This window comes from Leuresthes tenuis, unplaced genomic scaffold (assembly GCF_036924035.1).
Source record: "Leuresthes tenuis unplaced genomic scaffold, fLeuTen1.0.hap1 SCAF_12, whole genome shotgun sequence".
Lineage (NCBI taxonomy): Eukaryota > Metazoa > Chordata > Actinopteri > Atheriniformes > Atherinopsidae > Leuresthes > Leuresthes tenuis.
Window position 1 is genome coordinate 1,615,466 of NW_027325366.1, and position 21,895 is coordinate 1,637,360.

A 21,895-nucleotide genomic window follows, 5' to 3' on the forward strand; every position below is an offset into this window, starting at 1 on the left:
AGACAACGACTTAAGGGGCCGTGTCAAAAACGGATTTTCCTTCTTTCTCAGTCTCCAGCACCACTCCGTGGTAGTTCGTGTATTGTGATCCTGGAGGAGGTCCCAGGTATCACCTTTGCAGCACTTACAATGCAGCATTGTCTCTCCTGCCCAGACAGCTGCACAACCATTTGCATCTTGGATTTATGTGATTAAAACAATCTTTTTCATACAGGTAGACAGGTCAGAAGGACTTAAATGACCCTCACATTGGTCAGGTGGTTCAGTGGCACACGAGTCACCTTTACAACCGCCAAAGAAGTCCAGTTGCCCTTATTCAAAATCTAAGGATTCGGTTCAAGAAACTTCAACATGTTATTGGGATTAAAGGAACTGCATTAGGTTGGTTTTAGTTTAAGTTATATTTATCTGCTAGATTGTTCTTGTCATGTCTGTTAGTTTTTGCCATGTTTTCCTCCAAGAGCTTCACTCACGTCACCTGTGTTTCTCCCCTCAGCTACACTCCCTCACCAATCACCCTCCTCAGTATTCAGTCTCCAGGCTAGTTCATGTTCATTGCCAGATCCCCACCGTCTCTCATGCTGTGTTTCAGCTTTGTCCTTGTTGTCTTGTCCATGTCAGGTTTTTTCACAGTCATAGTCAGGTTTAGTTTAGATTTTTGTATTCTGGCTCAGCCGCGCTTTTTGTTTGGATTGTTTGGAATAAATCAAGTCTTCAGTTTATATTAAGGTGACCAGATTTCTGAAATGAAAATCAGGGACATTTTCAATGCGGCGGTGAAAAATATGCCAAAAAAAAGCCCCAAAAAACTGCCAGTTCACACAAAATAAATAAGTTAATACACAACATACCATTTATTGCGGCCGCTGGTCTCCTTTTCTTTCCTTTTTGTCAACTCTATTGTTGATGCTGCTGCGTTTATACGTCATACGATGTCTTCTCTGGCAATGTGTTAAACAGCTTCTGTACTAACTGGTGTTACTTTGAGTCTGCGCGCCTTTCCCCCCATTCAATGTCAAAATCAGGGACATTTGAGGACTGTCTGGTCACCTTAGTTTATATCTGCATTCGGGTCGTCCATCACCACCACGCCACATAACTCACGTGACAGTTGTTGTTAATGAAGAATCTTCCTGACACACCAGAGTAAGTCATGGAGTTCCTCAGGGTTCTGTGTTTGGACCGATTCTTTTTACTTTATACATGCTTCCATTAGATAACATTATTAGACAGCATGGCATAAATTTCCATTGTTATGCTGATGATACTCAGCTGTACTTATCTATGAAACCAGATGAAACCAACAGGTTGGTCAGACTGAACAAACTGTATCTTGTACACTCATGTAACAGAGACTATGTTGTCTTTAATTCCACTCGCCATCTTTTGTGTAACACTGTATGACAAGACTTGTTGGCTCTGGGTTGTGGCTCCTCTCCCAGAGACACAAAGTAAACAAATGCCACTGGCCGTCCAAAGCAGTGCCAGTTAATGGGAGGCATTGTCAAGTGCAGCGCTCTAAATATTGTCTTAGAGTTTTGGCCATCTACAGTATGAACGTAAGTGCATTGTAAATTCTGGAACTGCAACAAAAAAGCCTAATAGGTGTGTTGGCTGTCCATTTTCAGTGGTAATGTCCAAATACTGGTAAAATGCACTTCCTACAGTCACAAGCTAACAAGCCTCTCTGCTCAAGACACTTCTGCTTCCTTTATAGTGTGCTGTGAGTGAGCTGTGTGCAGGGAGCCAACTGTATATCTGAACAGGACATATTGTGTTCCCATTCAGCTGATAACGGTATGAAAAAACAAGCCGTCTGTCCATCATTTCCTACACAATGCAGAGTGAAGAGATGAAATGTTGCCTGTAGCATAGCTGAGCTGGTTACACCCAGTAAAGTGAAACTGGGTCTCATAATGTATTTCTTCTTTTAGATGTCCTCTTTGGGGCTCCGTACTGCGATAGCCTGTCTCAAATTATAAAAAACTTTCATTGTTTCTGTTGTGATTTTTTTTTTTCTTTATAAAAATTGTAAATAAATACATAAACAAGTATTTAATCTAATTTTTCCCGTGTTCAAGGAAAAAAAATCAAGAATGCACTTTTTAATAAAATCTAAATTCACATTTCTGAAAATTCAATAACCAAATTAACTTGTAGAAACTGCATTTTTAGCCGACAACAATGCGGGTATTTGCTCGCTCAGAGATTTTTAAGTGCTTGTGGCTCACTTGGGCTTCCATACATGCCGACACCACGGCTGCCTTTAACTTTCACTTTTCATTTTCACTTAACCGGTCACAGCAAACTGCAGCTGCGGTCTGTACGGAGGTCCGTTCACGTTTGGATTGCACTTTTTTTGAGAGTAATCCCACAGAAATAAGAGGTGAGACAGTTTGGATTCTGTCGGCCGGACGGAGTTCTTTAACTGGAACTAAACTTTGGTGTTTTTGCGCAGATAAGTTTCGTTTTCGTCGATCAGATCGAGGCCTGCTTTAACAAAAAGGGTCACATAACCAAAAGGTAAGGAAACATTCTGTCATGATAAAAAATATAAATGTGTGATGGATCACAGACTGATGGGTGTGTTCTGTCAGATGGATGCTGGTCCGGAGGAAAAACGCCTCGAAGAGGCCAAGAGAGAGCTGGATGCTTGGAGGGTAAGAGTCTGTTCTGCTCGGCTTTTCTATCAGAACCACAGAAACAGGATGATATTTGGTTATGCTTTATGTGTGGGAGAGGCTGTGAATCCACGTGGGTTTCATAATGAAACCGGCAAACTGAACTTGAAGCAGGACGGACATATTATTCTATTTTTATTCTTAGTTGTTGTGTCACCGGTGCCCTGAGTGCCAAGGTAGTGTTCAAGGTGTCAGTCCCTCCCCCAGACAGAGAGGGAAGAGGACAGGTGAATATCAGGTGTGACTCAGCTGCAGCCCAGCCCAGTTCACTGGGGAACTTGGTTGAACATTGACTAAAGGGCGCAGGAACCCCGGCATGCATCCAAACTAACGCAGAACCGGGAACATTCGATGGGTCTGAACGCTCCTACCTGACAGCTTCCTGTCTGCCACCTTTTGAGAATTATTTCAACCCTGAGCATGAGTTTCAGAGCCAGAATCAGATCCCAAACATAAAAATGAGAGAAAGGTGTAGATGAAGGCTCATTGTAAGCAGGATTGGGCTAAAATGCCAACACAACACAGACGTTTGATCCAGTTTCAGTCACAGTTTGAGGTTCAGACACGTGTCCTTTTAGTGCTGGAACATCCTTTTTGACTTTTTCTTCATTTCTCGTTCTTGTTCATAAAACTTATTGGATGTGAAGTGTGATCTGATTTTTATCATTCTTTCTGTATTTGTTGTACATTTAGTAAAACTACAGTATGTCAAGCAGTTTAAACTCAGAGGAGACATTTTTTAACAAGTTGACACAACCTTTTCAGGTCTTCCTGAAATGTAGAAGGCAGGCTTTAGTTGAAATATCTCTTGGTTTAGCACAGGAGCCCCCCCACCCCTGCTGAAACAGCTCAGCTGACAACAGGCTGTTTAGAGACTGAGGGGCAGGTGAGCTGCTACTTACCCCCCCAATCCCTCTGTTTCTGGGACGGTGAGCAGCTACACACACATCTGCTGTGATTTAATGCAGCAACACAGACGTTATGAAGCTGTTCCTCCAGTCAGAAACACTCCAGCTCTATATATAGATATAGATAGTTACTCTATTTATCCCAGAGGGAAACAGGTTAGCAGTTAGCTGTAAGTTAGCAGTTAGCTGTGAGTTAGCAGTAAGTTAGCAGTTAGCTGTAAGTTAGCAGTTAGCTGTGAGTTAGCAGTTAGCTGTAAGTTAGCAGTTAGCTGTAAGTTAGGAGTTAGCTGTGAGTTAGCAGTAAGTTAGCAGTTAGCTGTAAGTTAGCTGTAAGTTAGCAGTTAGCTGTAAGTTAGGAGTTAGCTGTGAGTTAGCAGTAAGTTAGCAGTTAGCTGTAAGTTAGCTGTGAGTTAGCAGTTAGCTGTGAGTTAGCAGTAAGTTAGCAGTTAGCTGTAAGTTAGGAGTTAGTTGTGAGTTAGCAGTAAGTTAGCAGTTAGCTGTAAGTTAGCAGTTAGCTGTGAGTTAGCAGTTAGCTGTGAGTTAGCAGTTAGCTGTATGTTAGCAGTTAGCTGTGAGTTAGCAGTAAGTTAGCAGCAGATGCTAGCAAACAATGCTTTCTCATCCACAGTGATGGACCAAGCCGGAGATGTGCACAGCGTAACTCGTAGTAATGCATGTGAACCGTTAATTACTGCGTTTAAACATTTTGGATTTATTAACCTCATTAAACAGTTGTACCTGGAGACCTCCATCTTTATCAGAAACATGCTGATAATGTAACGTTAACACACTGAGAGTGAGGAGAGGACTGGTGTTGTGTTGGAAACACACCTTAAACACAGCTGCAGGTTGTCTGAGTTACAGAACGGAACCGTTCAGCTAGAAAGCTTCAGCTAACAAAGTAATGTGGGAACAATTATGTTCATCTTTCAGAAAGGAACAGCAGTAACTCCTTAGAAGTTGGTGTCCGTCATCTTCATTAGCTAAGCTGTTAGCGTTAGCTTCAGCTAACACAGTAATGTGGGAACAATAATGTTCATCTTTCAGAAAGGAACAGCAATAACTCCTTAGAAGTTGGTGTACGTCATCTTCATTAGCTAAGCTGTTAGCGTTAGCTTCAGCTAACAAAGTAATGTGGGAACAATAATGTTCATCTTTCAGAAAGGAGCAGCAGTAACTCCTTAGAAGTTGGTGTCCGTCATCTTCATTAGCTAAGCTGTTAGCGTTAGCTTCAGCTAACACAGTAATGTGGGAACAATAATGTTCATCTTTCAGAAAGGAACAGCAATAACTCCTTAGAAGTTGGTGTACGTCATCTTCATTAGCTAAGCTGTTAGCGTTAGCTGCTGCTAAAGGAAGAAATAAATCAGTAAATAAACCATGAGGAGTCATTTCTCAGATGCTTCCATTTCCCTGCTCTGAAGTTCAGGCTCTGAGAGTTGGAACTGATCCTCTTTGTGGCTCAGTTCCTTCAGTCCAGCGTTGAACTGGACCAAGTTGTTAAAACAGTGGGATGAAAAGTGTTTGCTGCACATTCACAGTCTTTAGCTAACTCTGCTGGAACATTAGCCTCAGATATAGTTTATCCACTGGGCTCTTATATCCTCTGAGGCTGCTGCTGGATGGAAGATGCATGCTCCTCAGTGCAGCTGACAGCAGAACATTTCCACCAGAAGCTGGCTTCATCCGCCCAGCAGGGTGGATGTGAGTGGGCGGGGCTTAGCAGAGGAGGCGGAGTCAATTTAAGGAGTGACTTTTTCAAACCTTCGGGGTCCAAACCAAAGTGCCTATTATACGCTCCTTAGGCAAAAAAGGGAATTTTCCATAATATGTTGATATTATAAACACAATAAGTTTTTTTTTAAATAGAAAACACTAACTGGGCTCAAGTTTTGTGGGTAGATTTGATTTGGTTGGACCTGAGGTCCAATTCTTATCAGGCCTGCTTTTTCATTAGGGAAATAATCTTTTTTTTTTTCAAATGAGGATCATGAGATCATGAGGACAAATAAGCATCAAGAAATATTTTAAATAAATACCTGATCAATTATCCACTGTTTACTTCCAACAGTGGATAACAGTGGATACTTTCTAAGAGTGGGCGGGGCTTAGCAGAGGAGGCGGGGTCAATTTAAGGAGTGACGTAACTTCATCTCATCAAGTGAGATATTTTCAATCCTATTGTGTCCAAAACAAAGTGCCAGTGGTTGTGTTTTTTCTGAATTTTACACTTCCTGGTGACATCAGACACCCAAATCTATAGTCCCAAGCACAGAAGAGGGTGATCTTTCAATAATGTGTCCTCTTTAAACCCTCCAGGGAGAACAGGAGTATCACATTTCTGTTTGCTCGGTACATTCCACAAAGTGAAAGTCATGCTCAGCTGGAATGAAGTCGAGCATCGTTCCAGTTTTTGTTCATAAGCAACCTCCAAAGTTTATTTGGTTGTATATTTGAGATTCAATTTGTGAAGATGTCCCTCTTTTTTTTTTTTCTTTAAACCCAATTTTAGATATCCGTCCCTAAGATGATCTCAACAATCTGTCGTTTATGGTGTTGACTCCACCTAAAGAACATTTTTTAATAACTGTGGGAATCAGCTGCCACCATAAACTGAAACTACATCTGCCCCTTTGTCTTTTTGTGTTCTCTCTGAACTCCTCCTTTATTTAGATGAAAGTAAAGAAAGCTGATGATGTGAAAGCCAGGCTGACTTTGGAAAAACTGGAAGAATGTGACTCCAAGAGTAATGCCCAGCAGGAGATGATGGCTTGTTTGAAAAAGCAAGAGAACTGTAAAAAAGAATTCAATCAAAGCATGGATCCAGTGAAGGTACACGTTTCTTAACTATCTACAGGCTGCTGTCTGGAAGCACTGAAATGTAATGATTTGCTCATATTGTTTAACCTATTTCTCTTCCAAAGGATGAAATCCAGAAGCGTCGTCATCACAATCAGGATTTACAGGATAAACTGAAGAGATATCAAGCAGAGCTGGAGGCTAAGAGAGCCGAGTCCATCAAACTGAAGCAGAAATTTAAGGTGGGAATGAAGAAAAGTCCCTGAAGCAGAACTTCAGCGCATTGACGAGTTAAAATAGAACATAACAAACATTAGTATTTGTAGTCTTACAGAGTGAAACTCGTGTGTTTTTCTTGTCCAGATCTGCACTCAGATTCCAGACACAGAGGTGAGGTTTGTTGCTCAAAATGGAGAGGTGAGAGAGGAAGTAGATGGCAGCAGTCAGCCAATCAGAGGAGTGTTCACCATCAGCCAGATACCTGCTGTGCTTCTGCAGGGGGGGCAGGCACTCCTCACCTTTGAGGAGGACAAAGGTACACAAGTTCATCTTCTTCTATGCAGTGATTCGGGTCTGACGGCTGCTTTAATGTCTGGATCTGGGGATCGTTAACTAAGCAGAAAATGTCTCCATAAAGAAAGAATGACACAAAGTTATGGGTCTGGCTGAGAAAGGAGGGCACAGCGTCTTTGAACTGCTTTCCTGGCAGCTCTGCGTGTCAGTGACAGTTTGTACATTATCTCTCGTGTCCTCCAGTGGCCGCTCAGATCCTGAAGACTGCCAAGTGTTCTGTGTCCTGTGACACCGCCACTTTGGATGTGAAGCCGAAAAGAGTCACCATGGATACCGCCGTCAAGTATGAGGTACATTAGCTTTGGGACTTTATCACTCTTCAGTGAATATGCAGACAAAGGTTTTTATTGGCCACCTCCTCGTTATGTGGAAATAAAACGGAAACTAAAGGCAAGAGTTTAGGATGAGAACAAAGTGTTTCATGTTTTCATCAACATGTCAGTCCTTACGGACTCCTGTTGGTTTCCTGGGGCAGCAACAGCCTTGTTCGTTAAACCTTAAACTGACTGACTGCATGAGTCACAGACCTGTGGTCACTAAATGTAAGACACAAGCAGCAGGATGGTGTCGGCTCCATGTGTGACCAAAGAGCCAAAACAATAAAACCAGTCACGAGCAGAGTGAGTGGAGCCGTGTTCTGGTGGTTGAATGTTGTAGAGCGGGGCATCCACAGGTATTCAGAGTGAACCCACTCATTTCTGAGTCATTAGAGTAGAACCACATCTGCCGTAAATCAGCTTTTATCTTTCTGGGAAGAGTCTCCGCCTCACACCGGCTGCTACCGCTGCATCAAGCTGATGTTGGCGTCATGCATGAGATCTGGAAGACTCATTTCTGATTAATCCGATGCCAAGCAACAGAATATTCATGACAATGTGCACATTTTTGGGCCGGTTGTACCTTTTCTCCTTTGCTGGATGATTAAGTGTCTTGTTGTTGAGTACCTCAGCTCAACTCTTTGTTGGCTTTATCATGACGAGCACGCAACACACACGCTGATGAAAGCTGCAGATGGCAGGCACTGCTCAGGGGTCACCTGTAGGCCTGGACGCATCCCACTCAGGGGTCACCTGTAGGCCTGGACCCATCCTGATCATGGGTCACCTGTAGGCCTGGACCCATCCTGCTCAGGGGTCACCTGTAGGCCTGGACCCATCCCGATCAGGGGTCACCTGTAGGCCTGGACCCATCCTGCTCAGGGGTCACCTGAAGGCCTGGACCCATCCTGATCAGGGGTCACCTGTAGGCCTGGACCCATCCTGATCAGGGGTCACCTGTAGGCCTGGACCCATCCTGCTCAGGGGTCACCTGAAGGCCTGGACCCATCCTGATCAGGGGTCACCTGTAGGCCTGGACCCATCCTGCTCAGGGGTCACCTGTAGGCCTCGACCCATCCTGATCAGGGGTCACCTGTAGGCCTGGACCCATCCCGCTCAGGGGTCACCTGTAGGCCTGGACCCATCCTGCTCAGGGGTCACCTGTAGGCCTGGACCCATCCTGATCAGGGGTCACCTGTAGGTCTGGACCCATCCCGCTCAGGGGTCACCTGTAGGTCTGGACCCATCCCGCTCAGGGGTCACCTGTAGGCCTGGACCCATCCCGCTCAGGGGTCACCTGTAGGCCTGGACGCATCCCACTCAGGGGTCACCTGTAGGCCTGGACCCATCCTGATCATGGGTCACCTGTAGGCCTGGACCCATCCTGCTCAGGGGTCACCTGTAGGCCTGGACCCATCCCGATCAGGGGTCACCTGTAGGCCTGGACCCATCCTGCTCAGGGGTCACCTGAAGGCCTGGACCCATCCTGATCAGGGGTCACCTGTAGGCCTGGACCCATCCTGATCAGGGGTCACCTGTAGGCCTGGACCCATCCTGCTCAGGGGTCACCTGAAGGCCTGGACCCATCCTGATCAGGGGTCACCTGTAGGCCTGGACCCATCCTGCTCAGGGGTCACCTGTAGGCCTCGACCCATCCTGATCAGGGGTCACCTGTAGGCCTGGACCCATCCCGCTCAGGGGTCACCTGTAGGCCTGGACCCATCCTGCTCAGGGGTCACCTGTAGGCCTGGACCCATCCTGATCAGGGGTCACCTGTAGGTCTGGACCCATCCTGATCAGGGGTCACCTGTAGGTCTGGACCCATCCCGCTCAGGGGTCACCTGTAGGCCTGGACCCATCCCGCTCAGGGGTCACCTGTAGGCCTGGACCCATCCCGCTCAGGGGTCACCTGTAGGCCTGGACCCATCCCGCTCAGGGGTCACCTGTAGGCCTGGACCCATCCTGATCAGGGGTCACCTGTAGGCCTGGACCCATCCTGATCAGGGGTCACCTGTAGGTCTGGACCCATCTTGACCAGGGGTCACCTGTAGGCCTGGACCCATCTTGATCAGGGGTCACCTGTAGGCCTGGACCCATCCTGCTCAGGGGTCACCTGTAGGCCTGGACCCATCCCGATCAGGGGTCACCTGTAGGCCTGGACCCATCCCGATCAGGGGTCACCTGTAGGCCTGGACCCATCTTGATCAGGGGTCACCTGTAGGCCTGGACCCATCCTGCTCAGGGGTCACCTGTAGGCCTAGACCCATCCCGATCAGGGGTCACCTGTAGGCCTGGACCCATCCCGATCAGGGGTCACCTGTAGGCCTGGACCCATCCCGATCAGGGGTCACCTGTAGGCCTGGACCCATCTTGACCAGGGGTCACCTGTAGGCCTGGACCCATCTTGATCAGGGGTCACCTGTAGGCCTGGACCCATCCTGCTCAGGGGTCACCTGTAGGCGGTGACCCATCCCGATCAGGGGTCACCTGTAGGCCTGGACCCATCTTGATCAGGGGTCACCTGTAGGCCTGGACCCATCTTGATCAGGGGTCACCTGTAGGCCTGGACCCATCCTGATCAGGGGTCACCTGTAGGCCTGGACCCATCTTGACCAGGGGTCACCTGTAGGCCTGGACCCATCTTGATCAGGGGTCACCTGTAGGCCTGGACCCATCCCGATCAGGGGTCACCTGTAGGCCTGGACCCATCCCGATCAGGGGTCACCTGTAGGCCTGGACCCATCTTGATCAGGGGTCACCTGAAGGCCTGGACCCATCCTGATCAAGGGTCACCTGTAGGCCTGGACCCATCCCGCTCAGGGGTCACCTGTAGGCCTGGACCCATCCCGCTCAGGGGTCACCTGTAGGCCTGGACCCATCCTGATCAGGGGTCACCTGTAGGCCTGGACCCATCCTGATCAAGGGTCACCTGTAGGCCTGGACCCATCCTGCTCAAGGGTCACCTGTAGGCCTGGATCCATCCTGATCAAGGGTCACCTATAGGCCTGGACCCATCCTGATCAGGGGTCACCTGTAGGCCTGGACCCATCTTGATCAGGGGTCACCTGTAGGCCTGGACCTATCCTGATCAGGGGTCACCTGTAGGCCTGGACCCATCTTGATCAGGGGTCACCTGTAGGCCTGGACCCATCTTGATCAGGGGTCACCTGTAGGCCTGGACCCATCCCGCTCAGGGGTCACCTGTAGGCCTGGACCCATCCCGCTCAGGGGTCACCTGTAGGCCTGGACCCATCCTGCTCAGGGGTCACCTGTAGGCCTGGACCCATCCCGATCAGGGGTCACCTGTAGGCCTGGACCCATCCCGATCAGGGGTCACCTGTAGGCCTGGACCCATCCTGATCAAGGGTCACCTGTAGGCCTGGACCCATCCTGCTCAGGGGTCACCTGAAGGCCTGGACCCATCCTGCTCAGGGGTCACCTGTAGGTCTGGACCCATCCTGATCAGGGGTCACCTGTAGGCCTGGACCCATCCCGATCAGGGGTCACCTGTAGGCCTGGACCCATCTTGATCAGGGGTCACCTGTAGGCCTGGACCCATCCTGATCAGGGGTCACCTGTAGGCCTGGACCCATCCTGATCAGGGGTCACCTGTAGGCCTGGACCCATCTTGATCAGGGGTCACCTGTAGGCCTGGACCCATCCTGATCAGGGGTCACCTGTAGGCCTGGACCCATCCTGATCAGGGGTCACCTGTAGGCCTGGACCCATCCTGCTCAGGGGTCACCTGTAGGCCTGGACCCATCCTGATCAGGGGTCACCTGTAGGCCTGGACCCATCCTGATCAGGGGTCACCTGTAGGCCTGGACCCATCCTGCTCAGGGGTCACCTGTAGGCCTGGACCCATCCTGCTCAGGGGTCACCTGTAGGCCTGGACCCATCCTGTCACAAACGATTAGGCACTTCTGAAATATGAATGAACTGATTTACCATTGGTTATGTGCACAGGTATGTGCACGTCTTACTTTAGGCACACTTGTGTTCACTCTGCATGCTGTTGGGGCTAAGATTTGGACAAATAAACCTGCTATTCATCATTTGAATATGATTAATAAAGCGACAGTGACAGGAGTTCCTCCAATGGTTTGCTTTCAGGGAGGGGCTGATGTACTGTGTGTGTAGCAGCTGCATCATTGTAATCACTTTGTGCTTATATAGGTCGTCCTGGATGTTTCCAGGAAGGAGCTGAAAGTATCCAACATCCCCGCTGACATGCCACAGGACAGAGTGAAGGACCGACTGGAGATGAGCTTCTCTAAGCCCAGCAGGGGAGGAGGGGAGGTGGAGAAGGTGGACTATGATGAGAACTCTGGGACAGGATGCATCACATTTCTGCACCCTGGAGGTAAAAATCACTGCCACCTATGTCACAATCTGTGTGTATTTAGCTGCGATTTCTGCCCTTCAGCCCCTCTGGGGCTGGTTGTGACACCCAAAGTCCAGGATGATGTCCATAATGGTCAGTCTCCTTTCCTCAGAATCAATTAAAAAACTTGCTTTAGCCCCCAGATATCATCAGGTGTCATCTTGTTGGTAAAGTAAGTATTGATGCTAAAGTGTGTGTGTGTTTGTAGTTGCTGAAAATCTGGCAATGAGAGAAAGGTACACCATACATCTGGATTCTGAAGTTGATGTGAAAGTCGGACCAGCGTTTAAATACCAGCTGAACAAGTTCCAGGTAAGATCCAGTATTAGGCTCATTAAAGGTCCGATTTATCGCTGAAAAAACCTTTAGCACCCACGCTAACATCTAAAACCTGCAGTTTCATCTTTAGCTTATTCATGCAGTTTGTGTTCATTAGTCAGTGAGAGTCACAGCTGTGTGAAAAGATTCTAAGGTTTTACATCTGTCCAGCTGTTAAAGTGAGATGTGAGACATCACATAAGACACTGTGCCATGAAAAACTGAAGATTACATACAACCCTGATTCAATAATTCAATTTAAATCATATGTTTTGGATACAGTCCAATTAGAATCCAGTTCCTGGTAGAATCCAGTCCAGTCTAATTAGTTTAGTTCAGATCAGCCCAGTTCATTATAGTTGTGTTCATATTACAGCAGTTCATAAAGAAAAGAATGGTCGAGCTGAAGAGAGCCAACAGATTGCACCTTATCTTATTATTACCTGCAGCCTGAGAGCAAAGTGCTCTGTTGGGGAAATATCTAACTATGAGATCTTTAAGATATGATGGAGCTCGGTCATTAAGAGCTTTATATGTGAGGAGAAGAATCTTAAATTCTATTCTGAATTTAACAGGGAGCCAATGAAGAGAAGCTAAAACTGGAGAAACATGATCTCTCCTGTTAGTTCTCATCAGAACTCTGGCTGCAGCATTTTGGATCAGCTGGAGGCTTTTCAGAGAATATGTGGGACAGCCCAATAATAAGGAATTACAGTAGTTCAGCCCTGAAGTAACAAATGCATGAACTAGTTTCTCTGCATCACCCTGAGACAGGATGTTCCTGATTTTAACAATATTACGAAGGTGAAAGAAGGAAGTCCTAGAAACCAGTTTTATATGTGCGTCAAATGATAAATTCTGGTCAAAAATAACTCCAAGGTTCCTCACTGTAGAACTAGAAGCCAAGGAAATATCATCTAGAGTAACTATATAACTAGACAATTTCTCCCTGAAGCGCTCAGGTCCAAAGAGAACAACTTCAGTTTTGTCTGAATTTAAAAGCAGACAGTTCTGAGTCATCCAGGTCTTTATGTCTTTAAGACAGGCTTGTAGTCTGACCAACCTGTAGGTTTCATCTGGTTTCATAGATAAGTACAGCTGAGTATCATCAGCATAACAATGGAAATTTATGCCATGCTGTCTGATAATGTTACCTAATGGAAGCATGTATAAAGTTGATTGGATTTTCAACCACTGGCAAAAATTTAGAAAATAACTTAAATCATCACATTTGGAGGATGTTCATTCAGCTTTTCTACTTATTGAAAAAAGAAAAGTTCAGCTGCTGATGACATTAATAAATAAACCTGAAAAACTCTTAATAAAATGTTCTTCCTCTGATGAAATAGTGATCAAAATAAATAAAATCGTGGTAAATAAACAGATGTCAGTGCTGTGTTGCAGCTTCTCTGGTCATTAGTGACTGTCTGATTGTTGTATGTCAGCTGATGGATCACCTTTAGCAGAATGAAGCCTTGTCATGGCACCATTTTATTTTCCAGTTTCCACCAGAAATGTTTCAATTAGACTGCGATCTGGACTATTTGCTGGCCGTGCCATTGAGTTGATGCATCTTTTATAAGGCCAAGTGTGAACGGTCATGCTCTATAGCACCATGCATTATCCATCCATTTCCCAGGAGCCAAGACTCAGCCGCAAAGTGCTCGCTGCTGCTCATTAAAACGAGGACTTGTTTTTGCCTCCTCATACATAAAAATGTAGAATTTAAGAGGGGTGGACTTGCTCTTTCCCATGTTTATGTGCACAGAGCATCAACAAAGCCCGTTGCTTTTCCTTTCAGACATTCTGTGGCATCACAACACGAACCATCCGTCTGGAAGACATCAAGGATGTGGCAGATGAGGAAGACTTGCAGGACCACCTTGAAATCCACTTTCAGAAGCCCAGCAACAGCGGCGGTGAGATCGAGAGCATCAAGTACATCTCCAAGGGGAAGGCTGTACAGGCTTTCTTCTGCGAGGACATGATAAACAACTGAGTTTCACAAGCAGCCTTCTGCAGCAAGTGTGTGTACGGGAAGTCAGAGGGTTTGACTCTATCCCCAAAATCATTTCTCATCTCTTTCTAAATGTTTTCAGGCTGAAATCTAAGGCTTGCATGTTGTCTGACGTGCACATGAAATGTTTCTCTGCTGGGGATATATATACGTTCTCTTGTCTGGAACTGTGGATACTGATTTGTGTGTTTTCAGATCACCTGACCCGCGTGACATTTGACAGTTTTCAGACTGATTCAGAGTCTGATGAGACATGAAGTCACAGCCGGATCAGACGTAGCTGCCTGGTCTCAATGTTAAAGCTTCGTTTTACAGCCTGGCATATGATCTGCCTCTGTCTTATTTATAATAAACACATGTTTGCCAAGTCAAAGCCCCTTGTACATAGACAGAGCTGTAATGGCTCCAGTTCTCTGTTAGAGAGAAGCATGTGTTCTCCAGCACAAGCATGACTGGTGAGAGTCCGATGAGCCCCACATCACACAGTTCCACTCACATTAGTTATAGGACAGACTTATGATCATGGCTAAATAAATATTGTCACAGACAAGCTTGAATGTTTTGGATTCACTCGTGGCCTTTGATTTAAACACATGTAATGGAAAATGAGTTCTTATATGCATTGTATTGAGTGTATAACCTGCAAGGTACCACCCTGTCCTGTTTTCTTAAATTCCTCTTCACAATGGTGGGTGTGTTATAATGATATAACTGCACTTTAAGGGGGATGAGGATGATATTTACGACTGTGTCCGGGTAACTTCAACTGATAGTTGGGGAGGAAAGGTTGGAGAACGATCAACTATACCCAGGCAGTGATGACGTGACAAGAGGGCAATATGACTGAGTGTCTTTGCCTCGGAGCAGCTCTGTACTTCGTACTGTGTTGTTCTCTCTTGCAAGATATTATTATGAAAGCATCTTATCTCCTCAGACAGTAACTGACTCTGTGCCTTGCTAAAATTTCCACCACACAAAGAAATGTCTATATCGGAGCAATCTAATGGCTGTCTCTGTTTGGTCTCCTTCACAGTGATTATTAAAACCTCTTAATGTTGAGTCAGTCAGAGTTGTGTGTGTCTGTTTTGCTTAACTGACTCGGACTGAGTGGTGATGAATACACACTGCAGTCGCTTCTGGAAGAATACACACAGTCAGTTCACACGAAGTGGCACAAAGCACAGGTTCAAGGTGACCATTAAGATCCATCATTTGTTCAAAATGTAAAGTCGCAAAAAGAAGTAACAAAATGTGCACTCACTCATTTGATAGTTAACAGAATACAATGGAAAGTGGGAGAAATGAGATCAGGAATATCATGACTCAGATTTTATCTTAGCAGACTGTCCAGAAAAGACAAACATGATACAGGCAGATGTGACTGAAACACAAGAACATGTTATATTACACTGTCAGAAATATGAGGCAGAAAGAGGACACATTATTAAAGTCAGACTGGATTTAACGGGTTTTATACAAAATAATTCAACACCGACTGTTATCATATTTCATGTCAGTATATTATACTTGTTAAGTTATCTGAGAGGATATTATTTATGTATTTATGTATTAGGAGGACAATAAATCAAGCGTCACTGTGATGCACCTCCTGACCAGCTGGTGGCGGTAATGCTCCGTGTCGTTGTTTGACACGCGCCAATAAAACTCTACCACAACAACAGGAAGAAGAAGAAGCAGCTTCAAGGTGAATCTTTAATGTTTGGATCCAGACAAGTTTTCACTTTGAAAGACCCCCGCCACCTGAAAGGGTTGTCAGAGCCACTCGTAACGCCTTGGCCCTGTTTCTGGTACCGCAGAGGGACCAAATTAAGCCAAGTTAGTTTCTGTGAACTGCATATCGTCAGGTGAGGTAACGCTCCGTGTTTCTGCTACTTTTCTTAGCGTAAAGTGCGTTCAAACCTGAACAGTCACCGTCAGATGTGTGATATAATTACGGCTGGAGGTTTCCTGGTAAAACGACGGTGATGTTAATGTTAACGTCAGCTTTTGAAGCGGCATTTAAGGTCGTTTTAACTTCATGAAGCCTGAATTTGTGCAGTATTAGATGTTTTTGGTCTTAAATAATCTACAGTCCCGTGTCTAAAAGCTGCAACTAAACCTGGAAAGCTGCTGTCAGTTTTTATGGAGCATATATGTGGAACAAAGTCTCAGATAAAGCTGAGACAGCTCTGGGTCAACTCTTTTAAATCCAGCCTGAAGACTTCCCTGTTCATTACTATTACTCTGTCACTGATTAGTAGCTTTGAACCACCAATACAAATTGTGTTTGCATGTGTAATTCATCTGTCATGTGAATGATTAATGATGTCATGTTCCTGCAGCAGACAGATGGACGCAGGAGGAATTATTGACTCCATTTCCAAAGCAGACGTTGTGTTTCTTGGTGTGTTCTGATATGCTGCTGTCTATCACACGCTATCATCTCTGGCAGACATCACACTGACAAATCTCACATCCATCCATTTTCTATACCGACTTAATCCACACTCACTCCATGGGTGCAATTTAGAGACACCAGTTAGCCTAACATGCATGTTTTTGGACGGTGGAAGGAAGCCGGAGAGAGAACCCAGGCATACACGGGGAGGACATGCAGACAGAACCAGCTGATTACGTTAGAAATGGCTCCTAATTGTACCAAGATGTCCCTTTTCAGACCCTTCCCTGGACACTGTCCGTAAACAGAGGCCCTCCAGAATGGCCTGTATAAGTCAGGTATGCAGTCGTCTGTTTTCTCTAATATATTGATTTGCATGAGTTTGACTTGTGATGGTGAAATGAAGGTGTACCTCATGTTGAGTAACTGCACGCCTGTTTGATTTGTAGTTGAGGCCATTTTAAAGGTGAAATGGTCCTTTTGGAACATGAATGGGTTGAACGTGTTAAGACATGTATGAGCTTGTCTTTCTTCTTCTTCTTCTTCTTCAGGTGCTGTGCAGCAGAACCAGGTTTGTCAGCTACCTACCAGGGATCCATGTGTTGGTGCACAGTGTGACCGGAACCAGAGCCGCCTCTGCCGCTGTGTCCTCGGGCTCCGGTGAGCCCACGATGACAGTCGCTTTCTCTCACATGGGTACGTCATGTAAGGCTGTGTATCGTGATTTGATTTGTTTTTATCGGGTCACAATTTGATAAGAATTTAATTTGGTTATTGATTGAAAATGATTTCCAGTCATTTTGGAATCTGTTTGCAAAGAAAGCAGAAACGAACCTAAAAGCATCCTGCAGAAAAATGGACCCGTCATAATTGTGTAAAAACACAGTTCCTTCCTGATAAATACTGTAATGATGACACCTGTGTTAATCAGCGTTCATTTCTATGTTGTGAATCCATTCTAAATGTCTTTGGAAGGTAAGAACTGTGAGGAATATGTTTGCATTTCTTTCCCTAATGCCATGGTTCTGGTTAAGGACTGCGAGGTGTGCGGCCTGATGAGAGCAGGAGGCCCTCGTGGAACTTTGACCAGAGCTTACATCTGCCTGGTACTGTGGGTTTTGACCGCCCCAAGGAAGAAGCTGAGGAGCAGAGGAGGAGCCTGGCCAAAAGAGTGGCTCCTGACATGCTGTCATCCAGCAGTGAGAAACACGAGTTGTCTGTAAGTCCGTTACCAGCAGCCTTCCACCTTTAAATCAGTTCTGCTGAGAAGATACTTGGTATTCTTAAAGAATGATGACATGTAGCTTGTCTTGCAGATCTCTATCTGACTTCATGGTTTTATTAAAAGATAGAGCTCTGCAAAAAAAAAAGTGTCGTTTGGGGTTTTAAAGGTGGAGTCCGAATGGGTCGTTTAGGGCTTTAAAAATCTCTCTGTGTCTGTCTTTCTGCCTCTCAGGACAGAGATGAGCCGACCTCTTCTCACAGCCGGGGGGCAGCTGAACAGTACTTTGACACCTCGAGAGTGGAGTGTGCCGTTCAGTCCTGTCCTGAACTCTTGAAGAAAGGTACACCATTGCTCTTTATTCTTCCATCCTTCTCACGTTTATGACATCCAGCATCATCTTCTGTTTTATGTCTCTAAAAAACCAAAGTCTGACATGGTCCATACGGTGCCAACATTTGTCGTAGATTAAGACTTTCAGCCTTCTTTTTTTATTATTCACTTCGCATCATCACTTTGACTCATGAAGGTCCGTTACACAACCTCCCCAAACATCCTTTTTACTTCCGTGTTGTAAGGCAGCGATGCCAGGGTCCTCCACAGCTTTACTTTAAGGCTGTGGTCTGCTACAATGCAGTTGGTCCTCCCTACATGAATTTCAGTGGTTCTTATCCTTCTATTGTTTCCAACCTGATCTGTATACTGTGTACAGATTACTGACGAGTTGGTGTGACCATCATCTCTGTCTGATCTAACATGATTAAGTTTGGCTCTCATTACTGAAAAATGTTATGTGACCAACAGATTTACAGTCCATGTTTCCTGAAGCACCACCCTCTGGTATGATGGTTGTCACGGTGACCCAAAGGACCCAGAACGACATGACGTCATGGCGTGCTGAGGTGGAACAGGAGAGGGAACATATGCTTGACAAGGTGAGCTTGTTTCTGTGTGCAGCTGTTTCTGTATGAATGTTGATTTAAATGAAGTTATCCCAGCAAACAAGTTCATTATAATCCACTTAAATTTGATAATCAGTTTATTATTGATCAGTTTAGCAACTCTCTGTCCCACCATCGAGTTCAGGAAGAACAAATGCAGGAAAAGACCCAATCAGACTGTCCACATTCACAATAAAGACTCATTTAGATTGTCCTGTTACTGACCTCATGTGCTGAGAAAAGTGTGAAACAGCTGTGGTCACGTTGGGAATACCAGAGAGAGTGTCACCTTCAAGAGTTAAGTTGTCTGTTCTGTGTCGACACAACACTGGTTCATCCCTTGAGTTAGGAGCCTTCTTTCTGCCTGAATGCTTCAAAGGTCAGAGTTAAGAAAGAAAGAAAAAACACATTCCTCTGAAAATGCTCAGGAACAAGGACTGAAGATGAGGGAAAAAGCAGAAAAACTGTGAAAGAGCTTCAGAAAGCTGCAGAACTATTGATCAGGACACTTTAAAGGTTTCAGAAAGCTGCAGAACTGTTGATCAGGACACTTTAAAGGTTACAGAAAGCTGCAGAACTGTTGATCAGGACACTTTAAAGGTTACAGAAAGCTGCAGAACTGTTGATCAGGACACTTTAAAGGTTTCAGAAAGCTGCAGAACTATTGATCAGGACACTTTGAAGGTTACAGAAAGCTGCAGAACTGTTGATCAGGACACTTTAAAGGTTACAGAAAGCTGCAGAACTATTGAACAGGACACTTTGAAGGTTACAGAAAGCTGCAGAACTATTGAACAGGACACTTTAAAGGTTACAGAAAGCTGCAGAACTGTTGATCAGGACACTTTAAAGGTTACAGGGAAGTCTGGAAGAAATGAGGCTGATCAGGACTCTGGGTCAGGACTGTGGATAAATCTGCTGCAGTAAGGAACAGAGTTAAAGAGTACAAGAGTTAATTCGTTGAGTCAGTGGTTCCCAAACTTTCTCTGCCTTTGGTACATAAGACAATTTAAGACAGACGACACACTGCAGTCTCTCCTCATTACCCACCGCTGTGCAGGCCAAAGACACGATACGTGTCATCATGTCTTCTCTTCTGTTCCATGGAAGGAAACTGCTTTCGTCATGCTTCTTCCTCTTCTTTGCTTTACTGGGAGCTCCATTAAAAACTTGTCCATGTTATGCTGGCAGTGTCTTTTATTGATTCATGCGTTCCACCTGCACGCCCCCCCTTGCAATTGCTCTGTAAACCCCCCGGTTTGGGAACCACTGCGTTACGTTAATGCCTCTGTTGGTATAAGAAGCAAATCTCAGAAGTCGAGGTGGTCTGAGTGGGGAAATCTTCAAAGAGAATGAGCTCACAGATGATATTAATTGAAAGTCAAATGTTGTCATGTTCGGTTCCTAATGTCATCAAACTCTTTAAAGAATCTGAATACATCAGCTGAAATCAGCACAAGTACAAGATGAGCTCATTTTTCTCCAACTTCTGATCCGTTTTCTATGTTCTGCTGTTATGAAATATTGATCTGAGATATGTTCAAATCCTCACATTCAGCCTCTGTTTACATTTTACTCGGCGTCCAAATGGTTTTAATTTTAATCCAGTCCTTCTGCTGTGCAGTTTGTTCACGGAGCAGAGGAGATCTGCATCGCCCTGCAGAAGGAGGGCTTTTGGGCTGACTTCATCGACCCGTCCTCAGGCCTCGCGGTGAGACTCTCCCTCTGTTGTAAAGTGACTGAAGGTTTTCTGTCTGGTCCTGTCATCAGTCTAAAGAAACCATGTTTTTCCTTTCCTCCTTGTCCTTTCTTCCTGTCTGCTGTGTTCTGGACGGTTATCGATCCCTCTGCATGCCTCATGGTCCAGTGTAGCCCAAAGCATGAATTTCTTGTACGAATCCTTTTGCATTTCACCAGTTTTCAGGCTGGTTCCAAATTTGCCTCAAATCCACATTCTTTCCAGGCAAAGATTACCCAGAATTCCATTCACTTCAACCCATTTAAGTGTAGCGCAACTCATTTTGGTGTATAGCAGGGATGTCAAACTCCGGTCCTGGAGGGCCGTTGTCCTGCAGGTTTTAGATGTTTCCCTGCTCCAACACACCTGATTCAGATCAATGCCTCATTAGCTGGTTTGTGCAGAATGTAACAATCTTTCGAAGAGATCAATTTCATCTGAATCAGGTGCATTGAAGCAGGGAAAAATCTAAAACCTGCAGGACAGCGACCCTCGAGGACTGGAGTTTGACATCCCTGGTGTGTAGTGTGGCTCTTCACAGCACAAAGCGTGTCAAAGTCAGTTGTTCTGACTGAGAACAGAGAAGAGCGCCTCCGGCAGAACCTCAGTTTTCCAACATGTTTCACAGGAGAAGTTCAAAGCTGCTGATCACATGGATTCAGACCTCTGGAGATGTTTAGAAGAGACTGTTTCTAAAGTATAACGGCTCTGATTTTCATATTGTCGTGTTCTCCTGCTCAGTTCTTCGGCGCGTACACCAACAACACGCTGTTTGAGACCGATGACCGGTACCGGCACCTGGGCTTTCAGATTGAGGACTTGGGCTGCTGTAGAGTGATCCGGCACTCTCTTTGGGGGACGCATGCTTTTGTGGGGACGATATTCACCAACGCCCCTCCCAGCACTCTTATGAAGAAGCTGCAGAGCAACCCGACGCAGGCTCGGGGGCAGTGAAACCTCTGAGCTGTGCTGTGGTGGTTTTTGTTGATGACCAGCTCTACAGAATGTCTTTAAAGCCCGAGTAAAGCTGAAATGAATGTCCCTGGAGTCTTTGAGGCATCATTCAATGCATCCCATTAGGTTTCAATCTAATCTAAAGTAAGTGAGCATTATTCTCTGATCTAAGATGCTAATCTGACACCGATTGACAGATTTCAGACCAGCAAGAAATGAGCTGCACCTGTTACACAAAGTTGAGCTAGTTGTAACCGAAGTTTCCAAACTGTACAAACAGATACTGGTACGGATGGTATTTCCTTCCAGCATTGAGATGACAGATGTGCTATACTCTGACTTTAAGAACACGAGAAATGAATTCTTCAGTGTTTTTGCTGAAATATCCATGAACTGATGTGTACACGTGTGTTCAAATGCAGATGCTGAGCACTGCTCCTATCAGAATAAAGTCAATCCTGCACTCATTTTTCCTCTCAATGCAGTTTTGTGACGCTTTCCTTTGCTGGAGGCTGAGCCATTGAGTGCTTTTAAAGGTCCTCAATGTGTCCATACGCCTGAAGCATCAGCTGGGGATACCTGGAGCCTCACACTCACATGTACAGACATTTGAATGCACCGTAACAATTGGGATTTCACTTTACA

At 45.5% G+C, this 21,895-nt stretch overlaps 2 protein-coding genes across 3 annotated transcripts; both read left to right on the top strand.

Annotated features, from left to right (window-relative positions):
- Window positions 1-2,426: 2,426 nt before the first annotated feature.
- On the top strand, window positions 2,427-14,450 carry nmi (N-myc (and STAT) interactor). Its single transcript, XM_072397805.1, has 9 exons — window positions 2,427-2,523; window positions 2,598-2,660; window positions 6,263-6,421; window positions 6,514-6,630; window positions 6,752-6,923; window positions 7,145-7,251; window positions 11,455-11,641; window positions 11,871-11,974; window positions 13,782-14,450. Exons 2-9 carry the CDS (start codon window positions 2,598-2,600, stop codon window positions 13,977-13,979), a joined length of 1,107 nt encoding a protein of 368 aa, XP_072253906.1. The 5' UTR covers window positions 2,427-2,523; the 3' UTR covers window positions 13,980-14,450.
- A 1,235-nt stretch (window positions 14,451-15,685) lies between these two features.
- mmadhcb (metabolism of cobalamin associated Db) lies at window positions 15,686-21,717 on the top strand. 2 transcript variants are annotated; one of them, XM_072397806.1, is made up of 9 exons: window positions 15,686-15,862; window positions 16,340-16,401; window positions 16,675-16,733; window positions 16,947-17,091; window positions 17,430-17,614; window positions 17,852-17,960; window positions 18,422-18,552; window positions 20,183-20,269; window positions 21,038-21,717. In XM_072397806.1, the coding sequence occupies exons 1-9, from the start codon at window positions 15,714-15,716 to the stop codon at window positions 21,248-21,250; spliced, it is 1,140 nt and encodes a 379-aa protein (XP_072253907.1). In that variant the 5' UTR covers window positions 15,686-15,713; the 3' UTR covers window positions 21,251-21,717. The 2 variants fall into 2 exon arrangements, with proteins under 2 accessions (XP_072253907.1, XP_072253908.1); XM_072397807.1 differs by lacking the exon at window positions 16,340-16,401 and having other exon boundaries at window positions 15,772-15,862.
- The last annotated feature ends 178 nt before the right edge of the window (window positions 21,718-21,895 follow it).

Coding starts and splice junctions, on each gene's coding strand:
- nmi (XM_072397805.1), top strand. CDS start 2,598: ATGGATGCTGGTCCGGAGGAAAAACGCCTCGAAGAGGCCAAGAGAGAG. Junction 2,661..6,262: donor GAGAGCTGGATGCTTGGAGG/GTAAGAGTCTGT, acceptor TCCTTTATTTAG/ATGAAAGTAAAGAAAGCTGA. Junction 11,642..11,870: donor CACATTTCTGCACCCTGGAG/GTAAAAATCACT, acceptor GTGTGTTTGTAG/TTGCTGAAAATCTGGCAATG.
- mmadhcb (XM_072397806.1), top strand. CDS start 15,714: ATGTTTGGATCCAGACAAGTTTTCACTTTGAAAGACCCCCGCCACCTG. Junction 16,402..16,674: donor AGCAGACGTTGTGTTTCTTG/GTGTGTTCTGAT, acceptor GTCCCTTTTCAG/ACCCTTCCCTGGACACTGTC. Junction 16,734..16,946: donor GAATGGCCTGTATAAGTCAG/GTATGCAGTCGT, acceptor CTTCTTCTTCAG/GTGCTGTGCAGCAGAACCAG.